The 26,705-nt window shown below is 36.6% G+C and overlaps 1 protein-coding gene across 2 annotated transcripts in view; it reads left to right on the top strand.

The window, feature by feature from the left end:
* The first annotated feature begins 4,330 nt into the window (after positions 1-4,330).
* The window catches only part of LOC144978911 (uncharacterized), a 23,640-nt gene continuing 1,265 nt past the window's right edge, over positions 4,331-26,705 (top strand). Inside the window, exons 1-8 of one of the 2 annotated variants that reach the window (XM_078925522.1) lie at positions 4,331-4,553; positions 13,920-14,401; positions 15,915-15,989; positions 16,893-16,994; positions 22,444-22,584; positions 23,491-23,677; positions 24,823-24,899; positions 26,059-26,227. In XM_078925522.1, the coding sequence (XP_078781648.1) occupies positions 14,123-14,401; positions 15,915-15,989; positions 16,893-16,994; positions 22,444-22,584; positions 23,491-23,677; positions 24,823-24,899; positions 26,059-26,227 (1,030 nt within the window). In that variant the 5' untranslated portion in view covers positions 4,331-4,553; positions 13,920-14,122. Of the gene's footprint in view, positions 4,554-12,568; positions 12,842-13,919; positions 14,402-15,914; positions 15,990-16,892; positions 16,995-22,443; positions 22,585-23,490; positions 23,678-24,822; positions 24,900-26,058; positions 26,228-26,705 lie in introns of those variants that run through there. The other variant, XM_078925523.1, reaches the window with a different exon arrangement.

The following is a 26,705-nucleotide window of genomic DNA, read 5'->3' as shown; positions in this document are numbered from 1 at the left end:
CACGGTAGTTGACTGGTTAATCTCATGATAACATTCTATGTAAAGTAGGGAAGTATAGAATGATATAGCTTAAACATTGTCAATGAACGGCATAGAGAGAGAGAGAGAGAGAGAGAGAGAGAGAGAAGGGGGGGGGAGATAGATAGAGAGAGAGGGAGATACATATATATATATATATATATAATATATATATATATATATATAGAGAGAGAGAGAGAGAGAGGGGGGGGGGAGAGGGAGAGATAGAGAGAGAGGGAGAGAGAGAGAGAGAGGGAGAGATAGATAGATAGAGAGAGAGAGGGGGATAGATAGATAGATAGATAGATAGAGAGAGAGAGAGAGAGGGGGGGGGGGAGATAGAGAGATAGATAGATAGATAAATAGATAGATAGATGGATAGATGGATAGATAGATAGATAGATAGATAGATAGATAGATAGATAGATAGATAGAGAGGGATAGAGAGAGAGGGAGAGATAGAGAGAGAGAGAGATAGATAGATAGATATAGAGAGATAGAGAAAGAGGGATAGAGAGAGAGAGGGGGGGGAGAGATAGAGAGATAGATAGATAGAGAGAGATAGATAGAGAGAGAGAGAGAGAGAGAGAGAGACATCAGTGGATAAGGCATTCCAATAATTAGCGGGAGGCACGGATTCAAACCCTACTGTCAGGATCTCGTATATTATTTTTCCCTAAGGGAATGAGATTAGCGGAAGAGTAGCGTCCCTTGATTGGACGTCACCTTATAGAGAGAACGTCAATTTGGTTTTGAAATGTCTCAAGCCGCTTTCACCGGAAGCGAGGACGAGAGACGCATGCGCACAACTCAACATGATGTTCTCTCTCTAATAACTTTTCCGCCGGTGACGTCACAGACTATGGGTGACGTCCAATCAAGGGACGCTACTATTCCGCTAATGTCATTCCCTACTGTCAGGATCTCGTATTATTTTTCCCTGAGGTAAGAGACTTTAGCTCCCATTGCCCACTTTGCGGCGCTGCACTGAGGCTGACTTCTGGGTTATTTCAGTCTTATCTCCGGGATAGACCCAAAAGGAAAATCGGAAATTATTTAGGGGACCTCCATTTATTTATCTATTCAGTCATGTTTTTAAAATTTATATGTTTATTTACATATTTATTTCCTTATTAAAATCTGTATTTATTTATTTATTTATCTATTTATTTTTGTTTAGATATATATATATATATATATATAATATATATATATATATATATATATATATATATATATATATATATTAATTATGTGTGTGTGTGTGTGTGTTTGAGGGGAATGATCTTGAATCACATATCGAGCGGATGGGAGTAACAACGTTGTATATATATATATATATTATATATATATATATATATATATATATATATATAATATATATATATATATATAGGCAGGTATTATTACTACAATTTGTGTATTTACGTTTATACTGTTTTTTGTTATTGGCTGAAGGATGTTTATTCTTTTAGCCCGAAACATTCCGTGTGTTTGATATTTTTTTTCTTTTTGGAAGTTGTTATTAATTATCTATCTTGTCTATATATTTTTTGACTTTACTTCTTACAGGTCGGATCTTCCAGCAGTTATTTTATTAGCAAGTAATCTTTTTAATTAGAATTATTTACCTAATAACAACAACAACAACAACAACAACAACAACAACAACAACAACAACAACAACAACAAAAATACTAACAAAATAACACGTTAAAAAAAAATTATCAGAAAACTCAACCTTCAAATATCGAGCGATTAAAATGAGTGGAAGTCTCAGGTTTGAGAGTTTTAGACTTACATGAACTCCCAAGCTTGAGAGTTTTTTGGTTTTTTTTTTAAAGATGAGGATCACTTTAGGCCTAAATCGATTGATATTTAAAGGGCGAGTTTTATGGACGCAATTTATAGAAATGTGTTTTCTCCGAGTCCCACAGATTTGTGTATTGGGATATTAAAAGGATCCATTTTGACTGGAGGCATACTTAGTTTGTTGCCATGAAATCCCTGTGGTCAGGATTGTTAACCATTCAATTGCCAAACCCTGAAAAAGACACGTATTTAAAAATTTGGCCAGAAAACTCGTCTTTCATAAATATTATCTGCTGTCGATTTAAAATGACCCTCATCTTGTAAAAAACTCTCAAACCTGGGAATTTAATAAAGACTCTGCTAAGTCCCAGTTTTGAGAGTTTTTTACCAAGATGAGGGTCATTTGAATAGATCGATAATTGAAGGATTAGTTTTCTGGCCAAATCTTTAAATACGTGTTTTTCCAGAGTAGGGCAGCTAGCTGGTTAAATACTCGTAAATGAAAAGAACGAGGGGAGATAAGAGATTGATTTCCAATGGCTCTGGGCGAAGACTGTTGTGGTCTACAATGACAAAATGCTTTTTAAAAACATAGTTTGGAAGGAATATCTTTACTTTATATTGATGATATGCGATAGTAGTAGTATCGTTCGGCTACACTTCTATGTTCAAGGTATCAATCCAGGTTCGGAAGTCATCATCACATTTGTTGATGGTTTCAAATCCCCCTTCAAATTTTGTTTCTGGGCAATCTAGTACGAGGTGGTTTGAATCTTGTGGTGCTTGGTTGCACTTTGGGCATGTTGGTGATTCTTGGAGCCCCTATTTGTGCATGTTGGCAGCTGTTCTTGTATGTTTTGACCGTAGTCTGTTTTCAGCTACCCAATATTTTCTTGGTTGATCCTGTAGACCTGGGAGACTTTTACAGGGATGATATGCGATTAGTTTGAAAAGCTCACAACGTCTGCCAGCCGGATACAACGTAGCAACATACAAAACTATATTTAACCTTAAACGTTTTTAGTGTCAATACATTTAAGTGAGAACGAGTCATAAAAATGTCTGGCTAAAAACAATAACAAAGAGCTGAGTGACGTCCATTTGGTTCCTTCTATATTTATAGATAAGAATAACTCACAGTATTTCTTCAGAGCCACCCAGTAGTGATTGGGTAGCTGGTTCGGTAAGATCTGACGGAAGGTACAATGGATAGCAAGCTAAAGTTTAGGATTATACGCTATCTAGCCATTTAATAGGCTTCAACAGTCATGACGTCAATTCCCTCGTAATAACGCATGGTAACTTAGTAACTGGCTCTAAACTATCGGAACAACGGCGGACGCCCTTATGAAATACTTCTCAGACGAGCATAAAAGTGTATCTAGAGGAGAAAAAAACATTATAAATATGATCATGTTTTGACTTGTATACATTCTGATCACATGACATATGAAACTTTCTAGCCAGCATGAAGAAAAAAGAGTAATAATTTTCTTTGTATAGAACCAGGCTGCTCGCCGTTGCTAGGCGACGTGACATCAGACTATTGAATCCTATTATAAAAACCGGGATAACCTCCAGCTCCGTAGGCCTCATGGCTCTGAAGGACTGAGACACTTAACTTAGAGGTAGTTTATGTCCTCGAGTAAAATGTTCAACTTGAGCTTTTATATATAGCGCAATATCCACTAAACGTGCTCACAGCGCTTTACAGGGATTCACTGGCCAACAGCAACATGTAACATGTAGGACGTGACATTACATGACGCTTGTTAGGCGATATTACATATTTTTCGGACATAAAAAACGCTGTTGACGGCTAGGTACTCATTTTACACCTGTGTACGATGAGAGAATGTGAGTAAAGAGCCTTTTTCCAAGGACTCAACTATGCGCTGAGCGAGGCTCAAACCCAGGACCTTCCAATCCGAAAGCGAGTGTAATACCACAAGACCACATAGCCTCATCAGCCCCCCCCCCCCCCCCCACACACACACACACAACCCCTACTGTTATAACCAAAAGCACAACTACTCTTTGTAATCTTTCTCGATTTATAACTTGTGAGCGAGACGTTAGAAAGAACACATTCTTATTATTATCCCTCTGGCTGTTTAAAATGTCAACAAGGGATCACAAAGAGCTGAATGACGTCATCTTCATACATTCATTTATTCAATCGAAATCATTGAGTAAAATGGGAACGATCTATATTCATGTTTTCGTCCGACCAAGTCATCAATCACATGATTTATTGCTGTGCAACGATTGGACATTTCTCAATGTATCTGGACACGCTGCTTTGTAAACAAACCCATGAGTCATGCTGAGCAAAATGACCAATCGTGATGTTGGATACTTTTCAAACTGTGAACATGTTTCACTGTATGGGTCATTCTGAGCACATAATATTCCAATGTGACCAATGACCTCGAGCACATAGAAAGGTAATATAGATCGCTCCCATTGATCCTGCCAAAATGCAGGGGAAGGGCGTTTTGTGGGAAAATGGCGGTGTTTTGGCAGATCTTTCACTTCGCGGGGGATTTAATAATAATATGATCAGACGGAGTGGGAGTTAGATAAAGAGAAAGTCAACTGTGTTTAGGAGTTCTAGATTTCCGCAGTTTTGTGTTCGAGTCGCACTTCATATATTATGCGTTTGTGTTGTGTGTTTATTTCGTTTTGTTGAAAAATTACAGGTGGATGTCATATTCTGAATGGTAAGTTATTTTAGTTTGCATTTTGAATAAGATAAACAAGACAAATAAACAAACCAAAAAAAAGGAAGAAAAAAAATCCACAAAAAAAACAAACACATCCCCCCCCCCCCCCACACACACACACAAAAACCAAAAAAAATCCACAAAACAAAACAAAAACTAAAACAAAAGCAACAACAACAACAAAAGACAAAAGCCTAAAACAAAACAGAACGTGGTGTTTATCATCGAATAGTCTCGGTGGTGCCGTGGGAACACATCTGTTTAGTAATCAGAATGTAGCCTTCGTCAACTTATAGCCTGACACTGACCAAAAAATGACGTCAAAAGGCAAGTCTTTGGCCACAAAAGAAAACAAATCGTGAGTTGTATTCAATAGTTCAACCAATGAAATCACGTGTTTCATTGAGCTCTACTAACAACGCACAAGACGGTACAAAAACCTTAAAAATGGCGTTAAACTATAGATAAGTCCTAGTGGATTCTTGTGTCAGGCTATACGTTAACGATGGCTATGATCAAAATGTCTGGGGTTAGATCTGATGTTTCAGGGTGCATTTTATTCTTCTTATTATTATCTTAGATTTGCTCTGCCTTGCTTTGTATTGAACACAGATTTCCTTGGGTTTTTTTTTTTTACCGCACACATGAAACCGCAACTTTCCAATTTATCAATTTATTTTGATATCAACATGAAACAACCACAATCAAATCCAAAAGACGCTGCTACGATCACAGCCCTCGTCAACTCATGGCCTGATACTAAACCAAAGCCCTCGTAAACTCATGGCCTGATACTAAACCAAAGCCATCGTAAACTCATGGCCTGATACTAAACCAAAGCCCTCGTAAACTCATGGCCTGATACTAAACCAAAGCCCTCGTCAACTCATGGCCTGATACTAAACCAAAGCCCTCGTCAACTCATGGCCTGATACTAAACCAAAGCCCTCGTCAACTCATGGCCTGATACTAAACCAAAGCCCTCGTCAACTCATGGCCTGATACTAAACCAAAGCCCTCGTCAACTCATGGCCTGATACTAAACCAAAGCCCTCGTAAACTCATGGCCTGATACTAAACCAAAGCCCTCGTCAACTCATGGCCTGATACTAAACCAAAGCCCTCGTCAACTCATGGCCTGATACTAAACCAAAGCCCTCGTAAACTCATGGCCTGATACTAAACCAAAGCCCTCGTCAACTCATGGCCTGATACTAAACCAAAGCCCTCGTCAACTCATGGCCTGATACTAAACCAAAGCCCTCGTCAACTCATGGCCTGATACTAAACCAAAGCCCTCGTCAACTCATGGCCTGATACTAAACCAAAGCCCTCGTCAACTCATGGCCTGATACTAAACCAAAGCCCTCGTCAACTCATGGCCTGATACTAAACCAAAGCCCTCGTCAACTCATGGCCTGATACTAAACCAAAGCCCTCGTCAACTCATGGCCTGATACTAAACCAAAGCCCTCGTCAACTCATGGCCTGATACTAAACCAAAAACCTCGTCAACTCATGGCCTGATACTAAACCAAAGCCCTCGTCAACTCATGGCCTGATACTAAACCAAAGCCCTCGTCAACTCATGGCCTGATACTAAACCAAAGCCCTCGTCAACTCATGGCCTGATACTAAACCAAAGCCCTCGTCAACTCATGGCCTGATACTAAACCAAAAACCTCGTCAACTCATGGCCTGATACTAAACCAAAAACCTCGTCAACTCATGGCCTGATACTAAACCAAAAACCTCGTCAACTCATGGCCTGATACTAAACCAAAGCCCTCGTCAACTCATGGCCTGATACTAAACCAAAAACCTCGTCAACTCATGGCCTGATACTAAACCAAAGCCCTCGTCAACTCATGGCCTGATACTAAACCAAAAACCTCGTCAACTCATGGCCTGATACTAAACCAAAGCCCTCGTCAACTCATGGCCTGATACTAAACCAAAAACCTCGTCAACTCATGGCCTGATACTAAACCAAAAACCTCAAAAAGCTGTCAGACGAAGATCGTGGGGAAAAAATGATTTGTGAGTTGTGATCAAGAACTCAACCAGTAGACGCTGTGCAGAGGCTCACAATATTGCCATCTGGGAATATGACGGACCAACACAGAATACTATGTGTAACCTTGAGCGTTTCTAGATATTTCAAAGATGACGCCACTCAGGTCTTTGTTATTGTTTTTTGCCATCCGCGTTTATGAGTAATGCTCACTGAACTGTATTAACCTGACTATAAACGATCATGGTTACACACAGTTTTATGTGTTGGTCCGTTATACTTCCGGATGGCAATGTTGTGAACTTCTTAGCCAAGCGCATACTATCTATATTATGTTGTGTGATAATGATGTTTTGAGGAAAATCCGGAAAATAGTAAGTAAGGAGAGGGTTGAGTCTACGAAGGCGACTCTACGACCCGTCAACTACTGTTATCAGGTCGTAAAGACTTGTATATTTAATTTGCGCCATTGGTAACGGACTGTGTGTATTGAAAACACGTACCTACTAATGGCGGTGCTTGGTCCTCTGGTGTATGATCTAAAATAGGATAATAATAACAATAATAATAATAATAATAATAATAATATAATAATAATAATAATAATAATAATAATAATAATAATAATAATAATAATAATAATAATAATTATATTAATAATAATCATAAAAATAATAATATAATAAAAATAATAATAATAATAATAATAATAATAATAATAATAATAATAATAATAATAACAATAATAATAATAGTAGTAGTAATGATAATAACGATAATAATAATAATAATAATAATAATAATAATAATAATAATAATAATAATATAATAATAATATAATAATAATAATAATAATAATAATGATAATAATAATAATAATAATAATAATAATAATAATAATAATAATAATAATAATAAAATAATAATAATAATAATAATAATAATAATAATAATAATATGATAATAATAATAATAATAATAATAATAATAATAATAATAAATAATAATAATAATAATAATAATAATAATAATAATAATAATAATAGATGCCATTTGTTTATGACATTTTCTAAATTATATCCTGCCCAATGTGCCTAACATTGGTTTTTAAATAATCTATTTCTCTCTTGTGTCACTAACTATAGATAGAATGCGCTTGGCCAAGGAGTTCACAACATTGCCATCCGGAAGTATAACGGACCAACACACAAACTCTGTGTAACCATGAACTTTTATAGTCTGGTTAATACAGTTTAGTGAGAACAACTCACAAACGCGGATGGCAAAAACAATAACAAAGGCCTGAGTGACGTCATCTGCATACTATCTATAGATAGTATGCGCTTGGCTACGAAGCTCATAACATTGCCATCCGGAAGTACAACGGACCAACACACAAAACTATGTGTAATCTTCGAAGTTTATAGTCTGGTTAATACAGTTTAGTGAGAATTACTCATAAACGTGGATGGCATGATCATTTTTGACTTTTATACATTCTGATCACATGACATATGAAAATTTCTAGCCAGCTTGAAGAATAAAAAGTACCAATTTTCTTTGTTTAGAACCATGCTGGGCGACGTGACATCAGACTATTGAATCCAATAGGATTCAATAGTCGTTCCGTCACTTCCTTCCAAATGACGCATGGTAACTTAGTAACACTGGCTCTAAACTATCGGAACAATGGCGGACGCCCGTATGAAATATTTCTCCGGCGAGTATAAAGCGTAACCAGAGGGGAAAAAACACATACATTTGATCATGTTTTGACTTTTACACATTCTGATCACAAGACATATGAAAAGTTCTAGCCAGCATGAAAAATAAAACGTAATGATTTTCTTTGTTTAGAACCAAGATGGCCGCCGTTGCCAGGCGGCGTGACATCAGACTATTGAATCGTATTGACGCCACTTAGGTGTTTGTTATTGTTTTTGCCATTACCGTTTATGAGTAATTCTCATTAAACTGCAATAACCCGAAATTAAGCTTTCAATGTTACACATAATTTTGTGTGTTGTTACATTATATTTCCGGATGGAATGTTGTGAGTTTCATAGCTAAACGCACAGCATTATAAACTTTTTGGGTGTATCTTACGATTAAAATAGCGGACAAAAATGATGTGTATTTTATTCAAACACACACACCATCAATACTCAAATGATGCCATGTTTACCGTCTTGATGCCATGTTTACCGTCTTGACAATGAACACCCACAAACGAAAGAATCTCCAAAGTTTCATGTCTTGATATTATCATTGTAGTCTTGGATATTATGGCTATGCTATTGCCCTCTCAATACGTTGTGTTGTCAATCTCGATAGATACAACAACAACCCATAAAATATCCCCGTGTGTGCCTGTCCTTCTTTCATTCTACCATTATCCCCGTGCGTGCCTGTCCTTCTTTCATTCTACCATATCTTCTGTCCTTCTTTCATTCTACCATATCTTCAATCCTGGGTGATTGCTATGCAAATAAATGATTTGTTCTGTCAAATCCCTTTATTCATTTATACACCTGATTCAACCCTTTATTTATGTCGGTAATGCATTTCTGCCCAATCACGGTTCATATCAATATCTATATCTACAACATGTGACAACCACGATTTTATAAGATTGATAATGAAAAAAAAAGATAATTTAAAAAAAAAAAAATAATTAATTAATTAATTAATAATAATAATAATAATAATAATAATAATAATAATAATAATAATAATAATAATAATAATAATAATAATGATGATGATGATGATGATGATAATAATAATAATAATAATAATAATAATAATAATAATAATAATAATAATAATAATAATAATAATAATAATAGTTTGGAGAGATGAATTTTTTTTCCTTGTAAATCATCTCTCTGTTATGTATAGTATTGTTTGTTTTGGATATCAATATCAACAGTGGGGACATGTGCGTGCTTGGATGTGTCAGAATGAGATTTTTAGGTGATCTCAAACTAAGTACAGTAATAGCATGCTCTTGGAATCTATATCTGTTCCCTAATTAATTGTACCATATCCCTTTGTCTTAAATATTCTTGTTTACTTTTAGTTGTAAATCTTGATTTTTGTTTTAATATATGTTGTTTTTTTTTTTTTTACTGCATACCAATTTCTTCCTTTTTACTGTCGCTGAAATGGCTTCAATGTGTTGCAAGCGCTGCTCAACCCTTAACCCTCTCTTTATCAGCCATTTTCAGAATTTTCCCCAAAACGTCACACCCACCCAACACAAAAACAGACATTTCTTACTCAAACAGAAAACCAACAAGCACATTCTATACATAATATTGTTGGACAATATGAGCTCTATTACAGAATGTCACGTTTTTATGGCTATAGCAAAAATAAATGAAATCTGGATGAGAAAAGTGACGGTTGCATCGTATCGAATGTGACGATTTTCCAATAGGTGGTAAGGAGAGGGTTAACGAAAGAAAATAAATATAGAATGGGACTCAATATCTTCCCCAAAGACACAACCGGGGTATTCATGTCAGACGCCAAGTGTCACATTTAACCCTCTCCTTACCACCCGTAGGAAAATCGTCACATTCGTTACGATGTAACCAACATTTTTCTCATTCTGATTTCTCTTGTACGTCACAAAATTTAAAGAAAATTAATACTAATAACTGTGTTGTAGAGTTTACATGTTACTTTTTTTTTTGTTTGAGTAAGAAAAGTCTATTTTTGTGCTGGATGGGTGTGAATTTTCGGGGGAAATTCTAAAAATAGCTGGTAAGGAGAGGGTTAAAGAAAGATAATAAATATAGAATGGGACTCAATATCTTCCCCAAAGACACATGTCAGACGCCAAGTGTCACACTTACAGACGACAAACCCGCACAATATCTCAACTAACGGGTGTACAACTTGGCAGAAGGCAGCAGCTTTTAACCAGTAAACCGCCGTACTTGGGAAAATCCACGTTTTCCGAAATTTGGCCAGAAAGCTCGTCCTTCAACTATCGATCGATTTAAATGACACTCATCTTGGCAAAAACTCTCAAACCTGGGATTTTGCAAAGTCTTCATTAAAGTCCCAGGTTTGAGAGTTTTTTCCAAGATGAGTTAAAATCGATCGATAATTGAAGGACGAGTTTTCTGGCCAAAACTTTAAATACACGTTTTGCTAACGTCAGTTTAGGTTAACCGTTACCTTCGCGGTGGCTGAAATAACGAACTGCACTAACAACAATAATATGAAAATGAATGTATAAAAATGTATAATTAGAAAATGGCTTTTAACGACCCTTTGATCAAAGACTCTGGCGCTCCTCTATGTCGCCTGTGATAATAATATGCTGCTTTTGTGAATGAAAGAAGATAAATAAGATTAGACGTCTTGCAGTATTTTGAATTCATTTTCATATTTGGAGGTAGATATGAATTTATTTGGCTTTTCTATCAACCTTTTTTTACATCTCCAAGACAAGAAGAAGAAGGCAATATGTGTGTTTTTAAATAATACTTTCATGTTGTAAGACACCCATACACCTTTAAAATATGAAATCAACCTGTTTTGTTATGTTTTGTTTTGTTTTTGTGGGTTTTTTTCTGTTTTGTCTCTTATTCTTTTTTTTTAAATCTTATTAAAACTGTATTATCCGAAACGGATTCGTTTTCAAAATTATGATTATACTATTGTATGTAATGGGTTGATTTATTCTAAACGTTTTTATTTTTCTTTATTTTTTTTTTAATTTCTTGTTTTTTTGTTGTTGTTTTTTTTTTTTTTTTTTTTTTTTTTGTTTGCTTTTGTTTCTTTGTTTTGGGAGAAAAATCATATTCCTATTCAGCAATACAGATGGTAGCTATGAAATCGAAACAAGTGTAAAATACCATTTTATACACGTTTTAGCCTTTTATATATATATATATATATATATATATATATATATATATATATATATATGTGTGTGTGTGTGTGTGTGTGTGTGTGTGTGTGTGTGTGTGATTGAGGGGAGCCAGCTGGAACCACGTAGAGTGCTCGACAGTATTTTTGAGCGAATTACCTCGTTTTTGTTGGGGGTTTTTTGTTGTTGCATTTTTTGTTTTTGAGAATATGCACAAATAAAAGAGGTGAGAATATATGTAAATTTCTTTTTGTCACCAAACCTGGAAGCGTCAATGACACCCACTTGTATTTCTAAACAGGATACTTACCTACTCGTTGATTGCATAGAACGCCTTATGATTGTGGAGGGAACGCCTTTATCGATCTGTTTAGATTGATATGATTGATTTTGTTCATTCTCAATTTCGTCTTTTGACTGGAACAAAGGCCCGTTTGTACTCGATTTTGTCACCATTAATACTTAACCAGCTAACTGTCTTTCTCTGGAAAAAACACAAATTTACAAATTTGGCCAGAAAACTCGTCCTTCAAATATCGATCGATTTAAACGACCCTCATACTGGCAAAAACTCTAAAACTCTTGGACATTGCAAGGTTTTCATTAAAGTCCCAGGTTTGAGAGTTTTTCCCAAGATGAAGGTCATTTAAATCGATCGATATTTGAAGGGCGAGTTTTCTGGCCAGATTTTTGAATACCTGCTTTTCCAGAGTACGACAATTAACAGGTAAATACCGTTATCTATACCGTTCCTCAGAGCTGCCTCGTACTACGAAAAAACTCGTAGAAATACGCATTTTGTCTCCAGCTACAAAGCTTTATAGGTCTCTTTGACTCAATAAATATTGGCGAGAAGGAAAGTTTAGCTTCAGAGAACGTATATTCAGGACTTTGGAGCGTTTTTGGACCGTTCTGAGAGCAAATTGTTCACTGTGAAGCTATTTAAAATGACTTATTCTTCTTTTTGTTTTCCTTGGAAACTACGATTTTTTAAAATTTAAAGTTGGCAGCCTGCGTTCCTTATCTTTTCTTGCGTTATCATAAAAATCTGTCAAAGCAGGTAAACAGAAGTGTTAAAAACGTCGATTGCACACTGTGTTTTTATAGAATGATACTATTAAAGTATTGATGTGTAGTGTGTAGTGCACACCCTGACATACAGCCCTGATCCCGGAGCTTTTGGAAATCTTAAAATGTGATCCATCACCTCATTTCGGTACTATGTCGAGATGACATATTAATATGAAGAAGAAGAAAAAAAGTGGTTTTAAAGTTAAATAGATAAAATTGCCACATCAAAGGTCGGCGGATCAAACAAACCTCTGTAGTCGCATCTCCAGGTCTGATCCACCCAAAATCCCTGGTTTGACAGTTTTTGCTAAGGTGAGGGTCATTTAAATCGATCAATATTTGAAGGACGAGTTTTCTGGCCAAATTTTTTAAATATGTGTTTTTCCAGAGCACGGCAGTGCTATTCGTGGGTCGGTTATTGCGTTTTAAAAAGGAACGAAAAAGTACATCGTTTTTATATATATATTAATATTATATTTATATATATATTAACAAATTGCTTTCGTAATGTTTGCTAAAAACATCGATTAATTTTGAATCAAAACGAGCGATAATATATTATGTAACATAGAACCTGGTTTGTTTGTTTTTCAGTTATGAGTGACACACTATAATCAGCCCATGAAATGTCGGGCTTTGTTGACTATCTAGTGATATCTATGGCTGTAACCGAGGTGTAACTTATTTGCAGGTCTGATAACCCAAATTGTTTCGGTCTGGTCTCATTGGTGTAATGGAAATACTCTCAAACCAACGAAAGAGATTGCCCCGTTACAACAATGTTAAACCAGGCCCATCATTGCGTTGGGTTATCAGACCTGCGAATATGTGGACGTTTAGCATCATGTTCGCCCCGATACGATATCGTTTTTGTTTTCTGCATGTTGAGTGTTGTTGTTGGTTAGGGACCCCTTATAAAACGATTTGAGCACGTTTAGTGGATATTGCGCTATACCAAAGCTCGAGTTTAACGTAAAATCCACTTCTTGGCAACTGTTTCATCGACATTAGAACACTTTGAGGCAGTGGCTTACATGTATTACTCATTGAAATCCTCCTTGTCAATATTCTATCAATGTCAACTTCCTTTTCCATGTTCAGTACGTAGATTTTTCCAAAAAATGTCCAAGAGAATTGAACGAGAAACCATTGACAAATTTCTTCACATTTATCAATCATTCATATCCTCATTGTCAACATTTGTCTATCACTGTCAACGTTCTTTTTCATTTTTAATTTTCAGTTCATTGTTTTCCAAATCATTGTTTATGAGATTAATTTGAATGACCAGCCATTCACAAATTTGTTCATATATTTTAACAATTGACATCTTCAATGTCAACATTCTATCTATGTCAGCTTTCTTTTTCATTTTATTTTTCATTTTCAGTTCATGGTTTCCCAAATCCACTCATTGAATAATCAACCCACCCACAAGCTCCCTCTAGAAAAATCTAACATCAAACAAAAGTAAATCCAAAAAAAAAAAAAAAAAAAAAAAAAAAAAAAAAAAAAAAAAAACAAACAAAAAAAAACAAAAACAAAAAAAACAAAAAACAACATTATTGACACAAAGTAATTTTCAGCCTAGATATGACTTCACAATGGCAGAAACCCGACTATCGGATCGGCAAAAATAATTATTCCACATACGACCCGATCAAACACAACAGCGACTTGCCCGACACAGGGAATATGTATTATAAGAGTACTAAGTCAGAGAGGGAGCACGGCGATGACGTCACAAGGAAAATGGCGATTGACCCACTTCCTGTCGATAATGACCCGTGCGATGATCCGTACGGCGATAATGGCGGACAGCAGACGTTTAGGGACGACCCGCGATATGGAAGTGCGTCCAGAAGATCTAGGGTAAGGAAAAGTCAATAATATAATTTATTAAGATGAAATTGATTGAAAAGATCAATCTCTCTATATAGGGAATGAGATTAGCGGAAGAGTAGCGTCCCTTGATTAGACGTCACCGGGAGAAGTTATTTGTAAACAAACCAACTACAAGCCAAGCGCTCCAAATACAAAATTTATTATTCATATTTCTGTACAAAAATGCATATCATAATCAACGTTATGCATTTTTGTACAGAAATATAAATAATACATTTTTTATTTGGAGCGCTTGGCATGCAGTTGGTTTGTTTACAAATAACTTCTCCTCCGGTGACGTCCAATCAAGGGACGCTACTCTTCCGCTAATCTCATTCCCTATCAATCAATCAATCAATCATCATCAATCATCATCATCATCGTCGTCGTCATCATCATCATCATCATCATCATTTTCCTCATCATATTTGTCGTTGTTTTGTATGCATGGAGCATTCGACTTATGCCATTTAATCGCTAGAGTGAGAGATCAACGTAAGATCGTTTATTATTCCAGTCTTCTCATTGGAAAACCCTATCATTTCTTAGTAAATACGTAAATAATGCTGTGAACGCGTTGAATAAACATTTTAGTCAACGATTGCAGAATATTTGCACACATTTTATTGGTGTGAAATTATCTAGATGTAAAAGACAGCTGATTGGTAATAGGATTCAGTAGTCTGATGTCACGCCGCCCGGCAACGACGGCCATCTTGGTTCTAAACAAAGAAAATCATTACTTTTTATTCTCCATGCTGGCTAGAACTTTTCATATGCCTTGAGATCAGAATGTGTAAAGTCAAAACATGATCAAATTTATGTGTTTTTTCCCCCTCTGGATACGCTTTTATGCTCGCCGGAGATATATTTCATACGGGCGTTCGCCATTGTTCCGATAGTTTAGAGCTAGTGTTACTAAGTTACCGTGCGTCATTAGGAAGGAAGTGACGTTACGAATGTTGGAGAGTATTATAAATAATCTTTTGATGCGCATGAATACAAATCTAACGGTTTTAGTTTTGGGTCAAATGGTCATTCAAGCAGAAGGAGAAGGATACAAAATATGGTGAATACAAGTACAAATACCATACCATTTGGTTACAAAATATCTAATAATCTTTCTTGGAGGGGTGGAATAAACACAAGCTCGTTGTGGTATTGGCCACAATAAAAATAACTCATTTAATAAATACAAAGAGATGAACGAATCGTATAATATTTGACAATCCCGGAACAGTATTAAAAACAATAGTATAAATTATGAGTTCATGTCATTTGACGCGTTATACGCGGATCATCGGACGACTGTATCTCTGTTAGGTTTTGCAGAAAGTACAATGCGATAGACCAGCGTCCAAACTATATATATATATATATATATATATATATATATATATATATATATATATATATATATATATAATATATATATAAAAGGCACGCTCACTATGCAAATTTTCATTATTTACCCCCTCCCCCCGCTCCCCCATACACACAGGAACAAAATGCTGATCTCTCTCAAGGATTGACTGAGCAAGGGGAACATCATATCTATGACAACTACAACACTGATGTAAGTCTTCTTCTTTTTTCTTTTTTTTTTTTGAATGAATGATGCTTGCAACAACACACAACAAACCAAACTCATGTAACACACAGTCCTGACGATGGCTAAAAAGGCCTGAAACATCGATGTAGACTGACTCCGACATTGTGGTAAATATTACAATAATAATTCGCTCCATTGCTACGTGTCAAGCACTATTCGTACCATATTTGTATCCAACACGATTCAATATATATATATAAGGAGGGGGGGGGGGGCTCTTTACTCACATTATCTCATCGTATAAAGGTGAAAAAAAAAATGAGTACCTGACCGTCGTTAACAGCGGTTTCTCCGTCCGGAAATAAAGTTCTAATCTGGAATATTGGACGTCATGTCTGATCCAACATGTCTAGTGTTGCTTTTGGCTTGGGACCCCTTGTAAAGAGTTTTAGAGCACGTTAAGAGGATAATGTGCGATATAAAAGCTCAAGTTTTTATATTCTTCTTCTTCTTATTATCATCATCATCATCATCATCATTATATTATTATTATTATTATTATTATTATTATTATTATTATATTATTATTATTATTATTATTATTATTAGTATTATTATTATTATTATCATTATTATCATAATTATTATTATTATTATTATTATTATTATTATTATCATCATCATCATCATCATCATCAATCATTATTATTATTATTATTATTATTATTATTATTATTATTATTATCATAATTATTATTATTATTATTATTATTATTATTATTATTATTATTATTATTATATAATACTACTACTACTACTACTACTACTACTACTACTACTACTACTATACTAACTACTACTACTACTACTACTACTACTACTACTACTACTACTACTACTATTATTATCTTCCCCCACCCTTTCCAGTATCAAACTAAGAGAAGCCACCAGGATCCCTATGGTGGAATATCTGACCCGAGGACTGGAAACAACGCATACGGCATGGGACCGCTCAGATCTAAACTCAAAGTATGTAACTTTCTTGATATCACCATCATCATCAACATCATCATCATCGTCTTCATCATCATCGTCGTCATCATCATCATCATCATCATCGTCGTCATCATCATCCGCGTCGTCATCATCATCGTCGTCGTCATCATCTTCATCATCATCATCGTCGTCGTCATCATCATCATCATCATCATCACCATCATCATCGTCGTCGTCATCATCATCATCACCACCACAACAACAACCACCAGAATACTACCGTCACTACTTTAATCACCACATCCCAATCACCAACACTATAACCACCACCACAACCTCCTCCTCTTCTTCTTCTCCTTCCTTCTCCTCCTATTCCTCCTCCTCATCATCATCATCATCATCATCATCGATAGACACAAACAAAAAACCCATTGCTTTTTAAATCACCACCTACCCCAGATGTGCGGCTATGTGGTCTTGTGGTATGACACTCGCTTTCGGATCGGAAGGTCCTGGGTTCGAGCCTCCCTCGGCGCATGGTTGAGTCCTTGGAAAAGACTCTTTACTCATATTCTCTCACCGTACTCATGTGTAAAATGAGTACCTGGCCGTTAACAGCGTTGTCTTTGTCCGAAAATTGTAATATCGCCTAACAGGCGGCATGTCTCGTCCTACATGTTAAATGTTGCTGTTGGTTAGGGACCCTTTGTAAAGCGCTTTGAGCACATTTAGTGGATATTGCGCTATATAAAAGTTCAATTTTAGATATCACACAATTTTCCAAAGATTTTGCCAAACTTCTAATTATAAGAACAAAAAAAAAGTTATCGTAAAAAAAGAAACTGATTCGGCCTTACTGACCTGCAAATAAGTATACGTCGGTATTTCCCAGCCGGGGTTACAAATTTTTTTTCTCACATCTTTTTATAATGTTCTTTTTTTTTTTTTTCTTTTTTTTTTTTTCTGGCGTTGTTTAGCATTGTTGTTTTTTTGTTTTTTTTGTTGATTTTTTTAAAAATTTCTTTTTGTTTGTTTCCCTTGCTGTTAAAAATAATAATATAATGCTATATCTCATGGAAAGATAAAATAAAAAACGATGAGGTATTCAAAGAAATTGGAGTACGACCAACTTTGGTAAACACCATCAGAAAAAGACAGTTAAAATATCTCGGACATATTTACAGAAAAAAACGGAATTGAAAAGATTGTACTTACGGGTAAAGTTGCTGGGAAGAAAAGAAGAGGGAGACAGAGGATAGGGAGCGTTCACATATTACGTCATCAAAAATTTGCCCTTTTTAGACCCCCCCCCCCCTCCCCCAAGTCATCACTTGTCATCATTGACCTGACCCCCCCCCCTCCCCCAACATCTAATTTAATAAAAACAAAAAGATAACTTTAATTTCACAATATTTATTATTCATTTTTCAAACCATAAACATTGATTATCAACGTTTGATAAAACACATTCAGACATTTTATTAATTTCAGAAACTGTTGATAATTTATGTTTTACGATACAATGGGGACATAAAATTTTAATTTGCAAAGATAAAATCTAACAAACATTATTTAAATTAGGCTAGATACTTGGTGCAGGTGCTATTAAAAAAATTTCAGAAAGTGTAATTTAAAATAGTATAGGAGGCAAATTATTTTATAGCATATTAGTCTTTTAGTGGAATTAATTTCTGTTTCAATTTCCAAACATAAAATTAATTGATACTATTACTCATTCTTCAGATGAAAACTCCAAAATATATTTAATAAACTAGACACAACCAAATCAAATGATTGATGAAGAAAACTTTTCAGAATCAAAACTGAATGGTAGCAAGCAGTTTGAAACAACAAGATATGAAGTGAGTAGAAAAGTGCCAGAAGACAATAGAGAATAAACATTTTTTTCGCGGCGGTGGTGGGGTTTGAACCTGCGACCTTATTGGTACGACAACTCCGCCTGGCAGGTGAGAGCGTGGCTCTACCGTGTGAGCTATCCACGAACACAAAAATATTCGTTTCAAACCCAAAGTCATTTCTAGATCCCTCTCTCACCCACTTCTTGAGATCGCCGATTCGTTCACCACCTTCGCGAAATAATTTTGACCAGCAGTTAAGCTTAATAGCCAATATTCTCATCACAAACATATAACATAGAAACGATTGAGACATGCCAGAAGACAATAGAGAATAAACATTAAGCTTCTGGCACTTTTCTACTCACTTCATATCTTGTTGTTACCAACATAAGTGCCTGCTCCACTCACTTTTCTGAATTAAAAATTCACCCCATACACCGGAGCATACTCAATGTCTCAATCGTTTCTATGTTATATGTTTTTGATGAGAATATTGGCTATTAAGCTTAACTGCTGGTCAAAATTATTTCGCGAAGGTGGTGAACGAATCGGCGATCTCAAGAAGTGGGTGAGAGAGGGATCTAGAAATGACTTTGGGTTTGAAACGAATATTTTTGTGTTCGTGGATAGCTCACACGGTAGAGCCACGCTCTCACCTGCCAGGCGGAGTTGTCGTACCAATAAGGTCGCAGGTTCAAACCCCACCACCGCCGCGAAAAAAATGTTTATTCTCTATTGTCTTCTGGCACTTTTCTACTCACTTCATATCTTGTTGTTACCAACATAAGTGCCTGCTCCACTCACTTTTCTGAATTAAAAATTCACCCCATACACCGGAGCATACTCAATGTCTCAATCGTTTCTATGTTATATGTTTGTGATGAGAATATTGGCTATTAAGCTTAACTGCTGGTCAAAATTATTTCGCGAAGGTGGTGAACGAATCGGCGATCTCAAGAAGTGGGTGAGAGAGGGATCTAGAAATGACTTTGGGTTTGAAACGAATATTTTTGTGTTCGTGGATAGCTCACACGGTAGAGCCACGCTCTCACCTGCCAGGCGGAGTTGTCGTACCAATAAGGTCGCAGGTTCAAACCCCACCACCGCCGCGAAAAAAATGTTTATTCTCTATTGTCTTCTGGCACTTTTCTACTCACTTCATATCTTGTTGTTACCAACATAAGTGCCTGCTCCACTCACTTTCTGAATTAAAAATTCACCCCATACACCGGAGCATACTCAATGTCTCAATCGTTTCTATGTTATATGTTTGTGATGAGAATATTGGCTATTAAGCTTAACTGCTGGTCAAAATTATTTCGCGAAGGTGGTGAACGAATCGGCGATCTCAAGAAGTGGGTGAGAGAGGGATCTAGAAATGACTTTGGTTTGAAACGAATATTTTTGTGTTCGTGGATAGCTCACACGGTAGAGCCACGCTCTCACCTGCCAGGCGGAGTTGTCGTACCAATAAGGTCGCAGGTTCAAACCCCACCACCGCCGCGAAAAAAATGTTTATTCTCTATTGTCTTCTGGCACTTTTCTACTCACTTCATATCTTGTTGTTACCAACATAAGTGCCTGCTCCACTCACTTTTCTGAATTAAAAATTCACCCCATACACCGGAGCATACTCAATGTCTCAATCGTTTCTATGTTATATGTTTGTGATGAGAATATTGGCTATTAAGCTTAACTGCTGGTCAAAATTATTTCGCGAAGGTGGTGAACGAATCGGCGATCTCAAGAAGTGGGTGAGAGAGGGATCTAGAAATGACTTTGGGTTTGAAACGAATATTTTTGTGTTCGTGGATAGCTCACACGGTAGAGCCACGCTCTCACCTGCCAGGCGGAGTTGTCGTACCAATAAGGTCGCAGGTTCAAACCCCACCACCGCCGCGAAAAAAATGTTTATTCTCTATTGTCTTCTGGCACTTTTCTACTCACTTCATATCTTGTTGTTACCAACATAAGTGCCTGCTCCACTCACTTTTCTGAATTAAAAATTCACCCCATACACCGGAGCATACTCAATGTCTCAATCGTTTCTATGTTATATGTTTGTGATGAGAATATTGGCTATTAAGCTTAACTGCTGGTCAAAATTATTTCGCGAAGGTGGTGAACGAATCGGCGATCTCAAGAAGTGGGTGAGAGAGGGATCTAGAAATGACTTTGGGTTTGAAACGAATATTTTTGTGTTCGTGGATAGCTCACACGGTAGAGCCACGCTCTCACCTGCCAGGCGGAGTTGTCGTACCAATAAGGTCGCAGGTTCAAACCCCACCACCGCCGCGAAAAAAATGTTTATTCTCTATTGTCTTCTGGCACTTTTCTACTCACTTCATATCTTGTTGTTACCAACATAAGTGCCTGCTCCACTCACTTTTCTGAATTAAAAATTCACCCCATACACCGGAGCATACTCAATGTCTCAATCGTTTCTATGTTATATGTTTGTGATGAGAATATTGGCTATTAAGCTTAACTGCTGGTCAAAATTATTTCGCGAAGGTGGTGAACGAATCGGCGATCTCAAGAAGTGGGTGAGAGAGGGATCTAGAAATGACTTTGGTTTGAAACGAATATTTTTGTGTTCGTGGATAGCTCACACGGTAGAGCCACGCTCTCACCTGCCAGGCGGAGTTGTCGTACCAATAAGGTCGCAGGTTCAAACCCCACCACCGCCGCGAAAAAAATGTTTATTCTCTATTGTCTTCTGGCACTTTTCTACTCACTTCATATCTTGTTGTTACCAACATAAGTGCCTGCTCCACTCACTTTTCTGAATTAAAAATTCACCCCATACACCGGAGCATACTCAATGTCTCAATCGTTTCTATGTTATATGTTTGTGATGAGAATATTGGCTATTAAGCTTAACTGCTGGTCAAAATTATTTCGCGAAGGTGGTGAACGAATCGGCGATCTCAAGAAGTGGGTGAGAGAGGGATCTAGAAATGACTTTGGGTTTGAAACGAATATTTTTGTGTTCGTGGATAGCTCACACGGTAGAGCCACGCTCTCACCTGCCAGGCGGAGTTGTCGTACCAATAAGGTCGCAGGTTCAAACCCCACCACCGCCGCGAAAAAAATGTTTATTCTCTATTGTCTTCTGGCACTTTTCTACTCACTTCATATCTTGTTGTTACCAACATAAGTGCCTGCTCCACTCACTTTTCCAAGCAGTTTGAGCAGTTCAATCGGTTTTGATGATTCCATCATTTAATCAATTTTTCACCTTTTTGCTAATTTATTTGGAATGCCATTTTTGAAGCTCTTGCATTTAATAAAATAGGCCTAATTTGCCTATGTTTTGATGACATCATCTTGGGTCTGACCCCCCCCCCTCCCCCATGTCAACACATGTCAACATTTGGTAGACCCCCTCCCCCCCTAGCTGATGACGTAATATGTGAACGCTCCCATAGATTACATTGACAATCTGAACGGATGGATTGGTGGAGGAGGAACAGGAATCGAGCTATTGAGAAGATCTGAGGACATATATGGTTGGAGGGACATGATCGCCGATGTCTGCAACAGGTCTGGCACTTGATGATGATGATGATATAATATATATTATGATGACGTTGACGATTCACCTTTTTTTTTTCTTTCAGCATGGCGGAGCCCTGTTGTTTATAAGATTTCCCACGGGCTCAGGCCCCGGAAGAACGGACAACATTGGCGTGGCATGTCAAGCCTTCTTGAGGTCGAAGACTTCGGACATGGGTGGAAAGTTCCTGGGTATTGCCAAATCGGTAAGCGCTAATAATAATAATAATAATAATATATATATATATATATATATATATATATATATATATATATATATATATATTCCTCCTTCCCCTGATCCTGCTATTTGTTGTTCTTGTTCCTCTTATTATGATATGGGTTCCTCTTATTCTTGTCCTTTTTTTTTGTTTGTTTGTTTCTGATCGTTCTTGTTCATCTTGTTGCTCTCCTGTCCTTAATCCTCTTGTTCCCGTAGCTTGTTCATTGAATTGACAGCTATGCTTGTAACAATAGCAATAAAGAACCTCACCCCCCCCCCCCCCCCCGAAATTAAAAACAAGAAGAAAAAAGAACCCCCCCCCCCCCCAAAAAAAAAAAACAAAAAAAAGAACAAAACATGAGTACAACAAAAAACAAAGAAAACAAAAAACAACAAACGAAAGCAACAAAAAAAAAAAAATAATTTTAGAAAATAATAACAATTTCAATTTCATATTTATAATTTATAGTTTCGCGATATATATATATATATATATATATATATATATATATATATATATATATATATATATATATATATATAATATATATATATATATATATATATATATATAAAAATATAAATTATAAAACAAAAACCATGAAATAATAGTGCTCAACTTTAATATAAAAGGAGCTATTTATAAACATTTGAAATATAATTAAGATAGTTTGACTTCAAACTATGAAGATTTCCCACCAACTATGAAGTCAAACTATCTTAATTATATTTCAAATGTTTATAAATAGCTCCTTTTATACTAAAGTTGAGCACTATTATTTCATGGTTTTTGTTTTATAATTTATATATATATATATATATATATATATATATATATATAATATATATATATATATATATATATATATACATACATATTTCCTTTCAGGTCTATGATTTTGGCTACCACAGTTCCCAGAGAGACGCCCTTGCCCTGTACCATTTCCCCAGCCCAGAGAAAGCCAAACTGTTTTTCCAGTACGACATGACAATAAGACAACCAGACTTCCCTCCCCCTTACGGGCACGCCGAGATTTGGATTGTCAGCAACGCCTATTTGCCCGACAGCTTAGAGGGTTAGTGTTGATTTGGGGGTTGGAGGGGGAGAGGGGGGGGGGGGGGGGGGGGGGGGAGGTTTCTTGCTGTCTTTTATCCCCCTTTATCTTTTTTTTTTTTTTGGTGATGTCTCTACTAAACTGTTAGAAGCTGTGGACTGTAAAAGTAATAAACAGAAATGAACACAACAGTTTTAAAAATTAGAAGAAGAAGAAGAGATTTGGATTGTTAGTGACGCCTATTTGCCCGACAGCTTAAAGGGTTAGTGATGATTTGGGGTGGGCAGGAGGTCACTTTGCTGAGTCTTCTACCCCCCCCCCCCCCCCCCCCGCCCGCTCACCATTTTAAAAAAATATACTAAGCTGCTAGAAAAAAAGTAATAAACAAAAATAAATATAACAGCTTCAAAATGTTTTTAAAGGGGGAAAAAAGAAGAAAAGAAGAACAAAACACCCAACACGGAACATTTCGGGATCAAAACCCTTATTCAGCCAACAACAAAAAAAAAAAACACAAAACAATGAAAACATAAATACCATACTAAAAAAACAGATCGACGGCAGAGAAATACTCGACACTGGTTCGAATCTCATTGGAAGTGTAAAACCTCTATTCCAGAGGACTGGATACATACCTTGTGTAATTTATCTTCTGGTTTCAGAGTGATGGCATCTTTTTTTTTTTCAAGTCTCGATATATTCTGGTCGTCCATAAAGATCATCCCTCCTCGCTCCTTTACGTCTCGTAATCCATAGAATCTGCCTGTACATCCTGCTACTCAAATAGTTATGACAACTTAGGATTCAATATAATGTAACCTATTCATCATTAGCCCTCCGAAGGACTTGTTACATAGACACACTTCCAATGAGTTTGTAACCTGAAGAGTTATATGGTATGACGTCATGTCTATTTTGGAAGAAAAAAACTAGCACTTCCTAAAGATAGAATGAAGTTGACGCCACTTGGGTCTTTGTTATTTATTTTTATTTTTATTTTTTGACATCCGCGTTAATGAATAATTCTCACTTAACTGTATTAATCAGACTATAAACGTTTAAGGTTACACATAGTTTTGTGTGTTGGTACGTTATACTTCCGGATGGCAATGTTATGAGCTTCTTAGCCAGGTCATTTACTTGTCAACTTTTGTTTCCACTTTCAGAATACGATACGTTTCTTCTGTCAGAGGTGATGCTCCACCACGGAAGAGACAAAAGAGAATTCTTTGAAATATTTCAGGTAAGCAGCCAGAAAAAAAAAGATCTGAACAAGTGTGTATGAAAGGTGCCAGACAAAGCAAAGTAGCACCTTTCATACACATTTGTTCAGGTCTTTACCTAGCACAGGTGCCTGCTCCTTAATTTCATAATTTGATAAAGCCAGAAAAAAAAAACCCTTTTTAATCTCTTTGATAACAAACAAGTGTTATGGATTTAACAATCTGACCTTACAAAAATAAATTTAAGCTTTTACATAGAGTAATATCCACTAAACGTGCTCAAAGCGCCTCACAAGGGGTCTCTTTAGCCAACAGCAACACTTAACATATAGAACGAAACGTGACGACTGTTTGGCGATTTAACTTTTTATTTCCCGAATAAAGACAACGCTGTTAACGGCCAGGTACTCATTTTACATCCCGAGTGTGGTGAGAGAATGTGAAAAAAAGAGACTTTTCCAGGGATTCAACTACTATGCTGGGCTCGGGACTCGAACCCAGGACGTTCAGATCCGAAAGCGAGTGCCATACCACTAGACTACATAGCCTCACATATAGTACCTACTTGCTGGGTTATAGCACGCTGCTGACTTCCAGCACGCTCTGCAATACGACACGCTGGAGTTGAGTGACCGAATATTTTGGTTACCTCCCTTGAGCACCGGATTTCGACACGCGCTCGGATTCTAACACGATTTTTTTTGGATTTTTACGAGACCGAGATACAATCCAGCGAGTACTGTTTATCATTCATGCAAAATTCGACGTCATTACACGAATCATTAATATTTAGGAGTTAGAATCATAATTCATTTTTTCATTAACTCTCTCTTTACCGATCGTTTTCAGTATTTTCCCAAAAATGGCAGGCTTACCCAAGAGAAAAATTGAATTTTTAAACTCAATCAAGCTCTCTTTAAAACAACTTTATGTTCTTATTAATTAAACAAAGATCATTCTTCAACTTCAAAGTTTGTGATGTGCAAAATAAATATGAATAAGAAAAATGTATATTGTGTCGTAACAAATGTGACGATTTTGATGCAGGTGGTAAGGAGAGGGTTAACACTGAACTCGAAAATGGCTGTCTATACACAATAATAAAGAGCCGAGCGACGTCAATTTCATTCCTTCTATATAGGCTACACATGTTAATTTTTTAAACTTTGTGTTCCCCAGAAACCGTTCGAGCGATACCTGTCCCAGAACGGCGTGATGCCCTACGTGGTTTGCTCGTACGGATCCTACGACAGGGAATGCCTGAGACGACACGCCTACCCCCACCAGGCCATCATCACGTGTCATCTGTTCCGTGGGCAAAACCATCTGAGATGGCTTACCGATCAAGGTACAGGAACCGTAAATGTGACTAAAGTGTGGTCTTGTGGTATGACACTCGTTTGTGTGCATCCAGTCCTTAGGAAGAGTTGTTTTGCACTTCCAATAAAACAAGAACCATTTCACGTGCGGCTATGTGATCTTGTGGTATGGACACTCGCTTTCGGATCGGAAGGTCCTGGTGGGTTCGAGCCTCGCTCGCTCGGCGCATCCATTCTAGGATGTTTTTTTAAAATAATATAACTAGGTCTAGGTCTTCCTCTTCTTCGTTTGTCCTCCGGTTTTCCCTGTATCACATCAATCATTAGGGCTCATGTGTTTTGGCATGTATGGCCGAAAAAAAAAATGAATTTTTTCCTTTTGGTGACATTGAACAGCTCTGGCATGACTTCCGGTATGCTGTTATCTGTTCCTCTTTCCTTCCAGCTTATCCTCATCATCCTTACTATTACTTGGTTGAATTGTGTGTTTTAAAAATGACTTGTGTA

The sequence above is a fragment of the Berghia stephanieae genome, chromosome 8, assembly GCF_034508935.2.
Source record: "Berghia stephanieae isolate SIO BIC M18660-M18661 chromosome 8, UCSD_Bste_1.3, whole genome shotgun sequence".
Taxonomy (NCBI): domain Eukaryota; kingdom Metazoa; phylum Mollusca; class Gastropoda; order Nudibranchia; family Aeolidiidae; genus Berghia; species Berghia stephanieae.
Note: the sequence above shows the minus strand (reverse complement) of the source record. Positions and strands in the feature narration are given on the sequence as shown.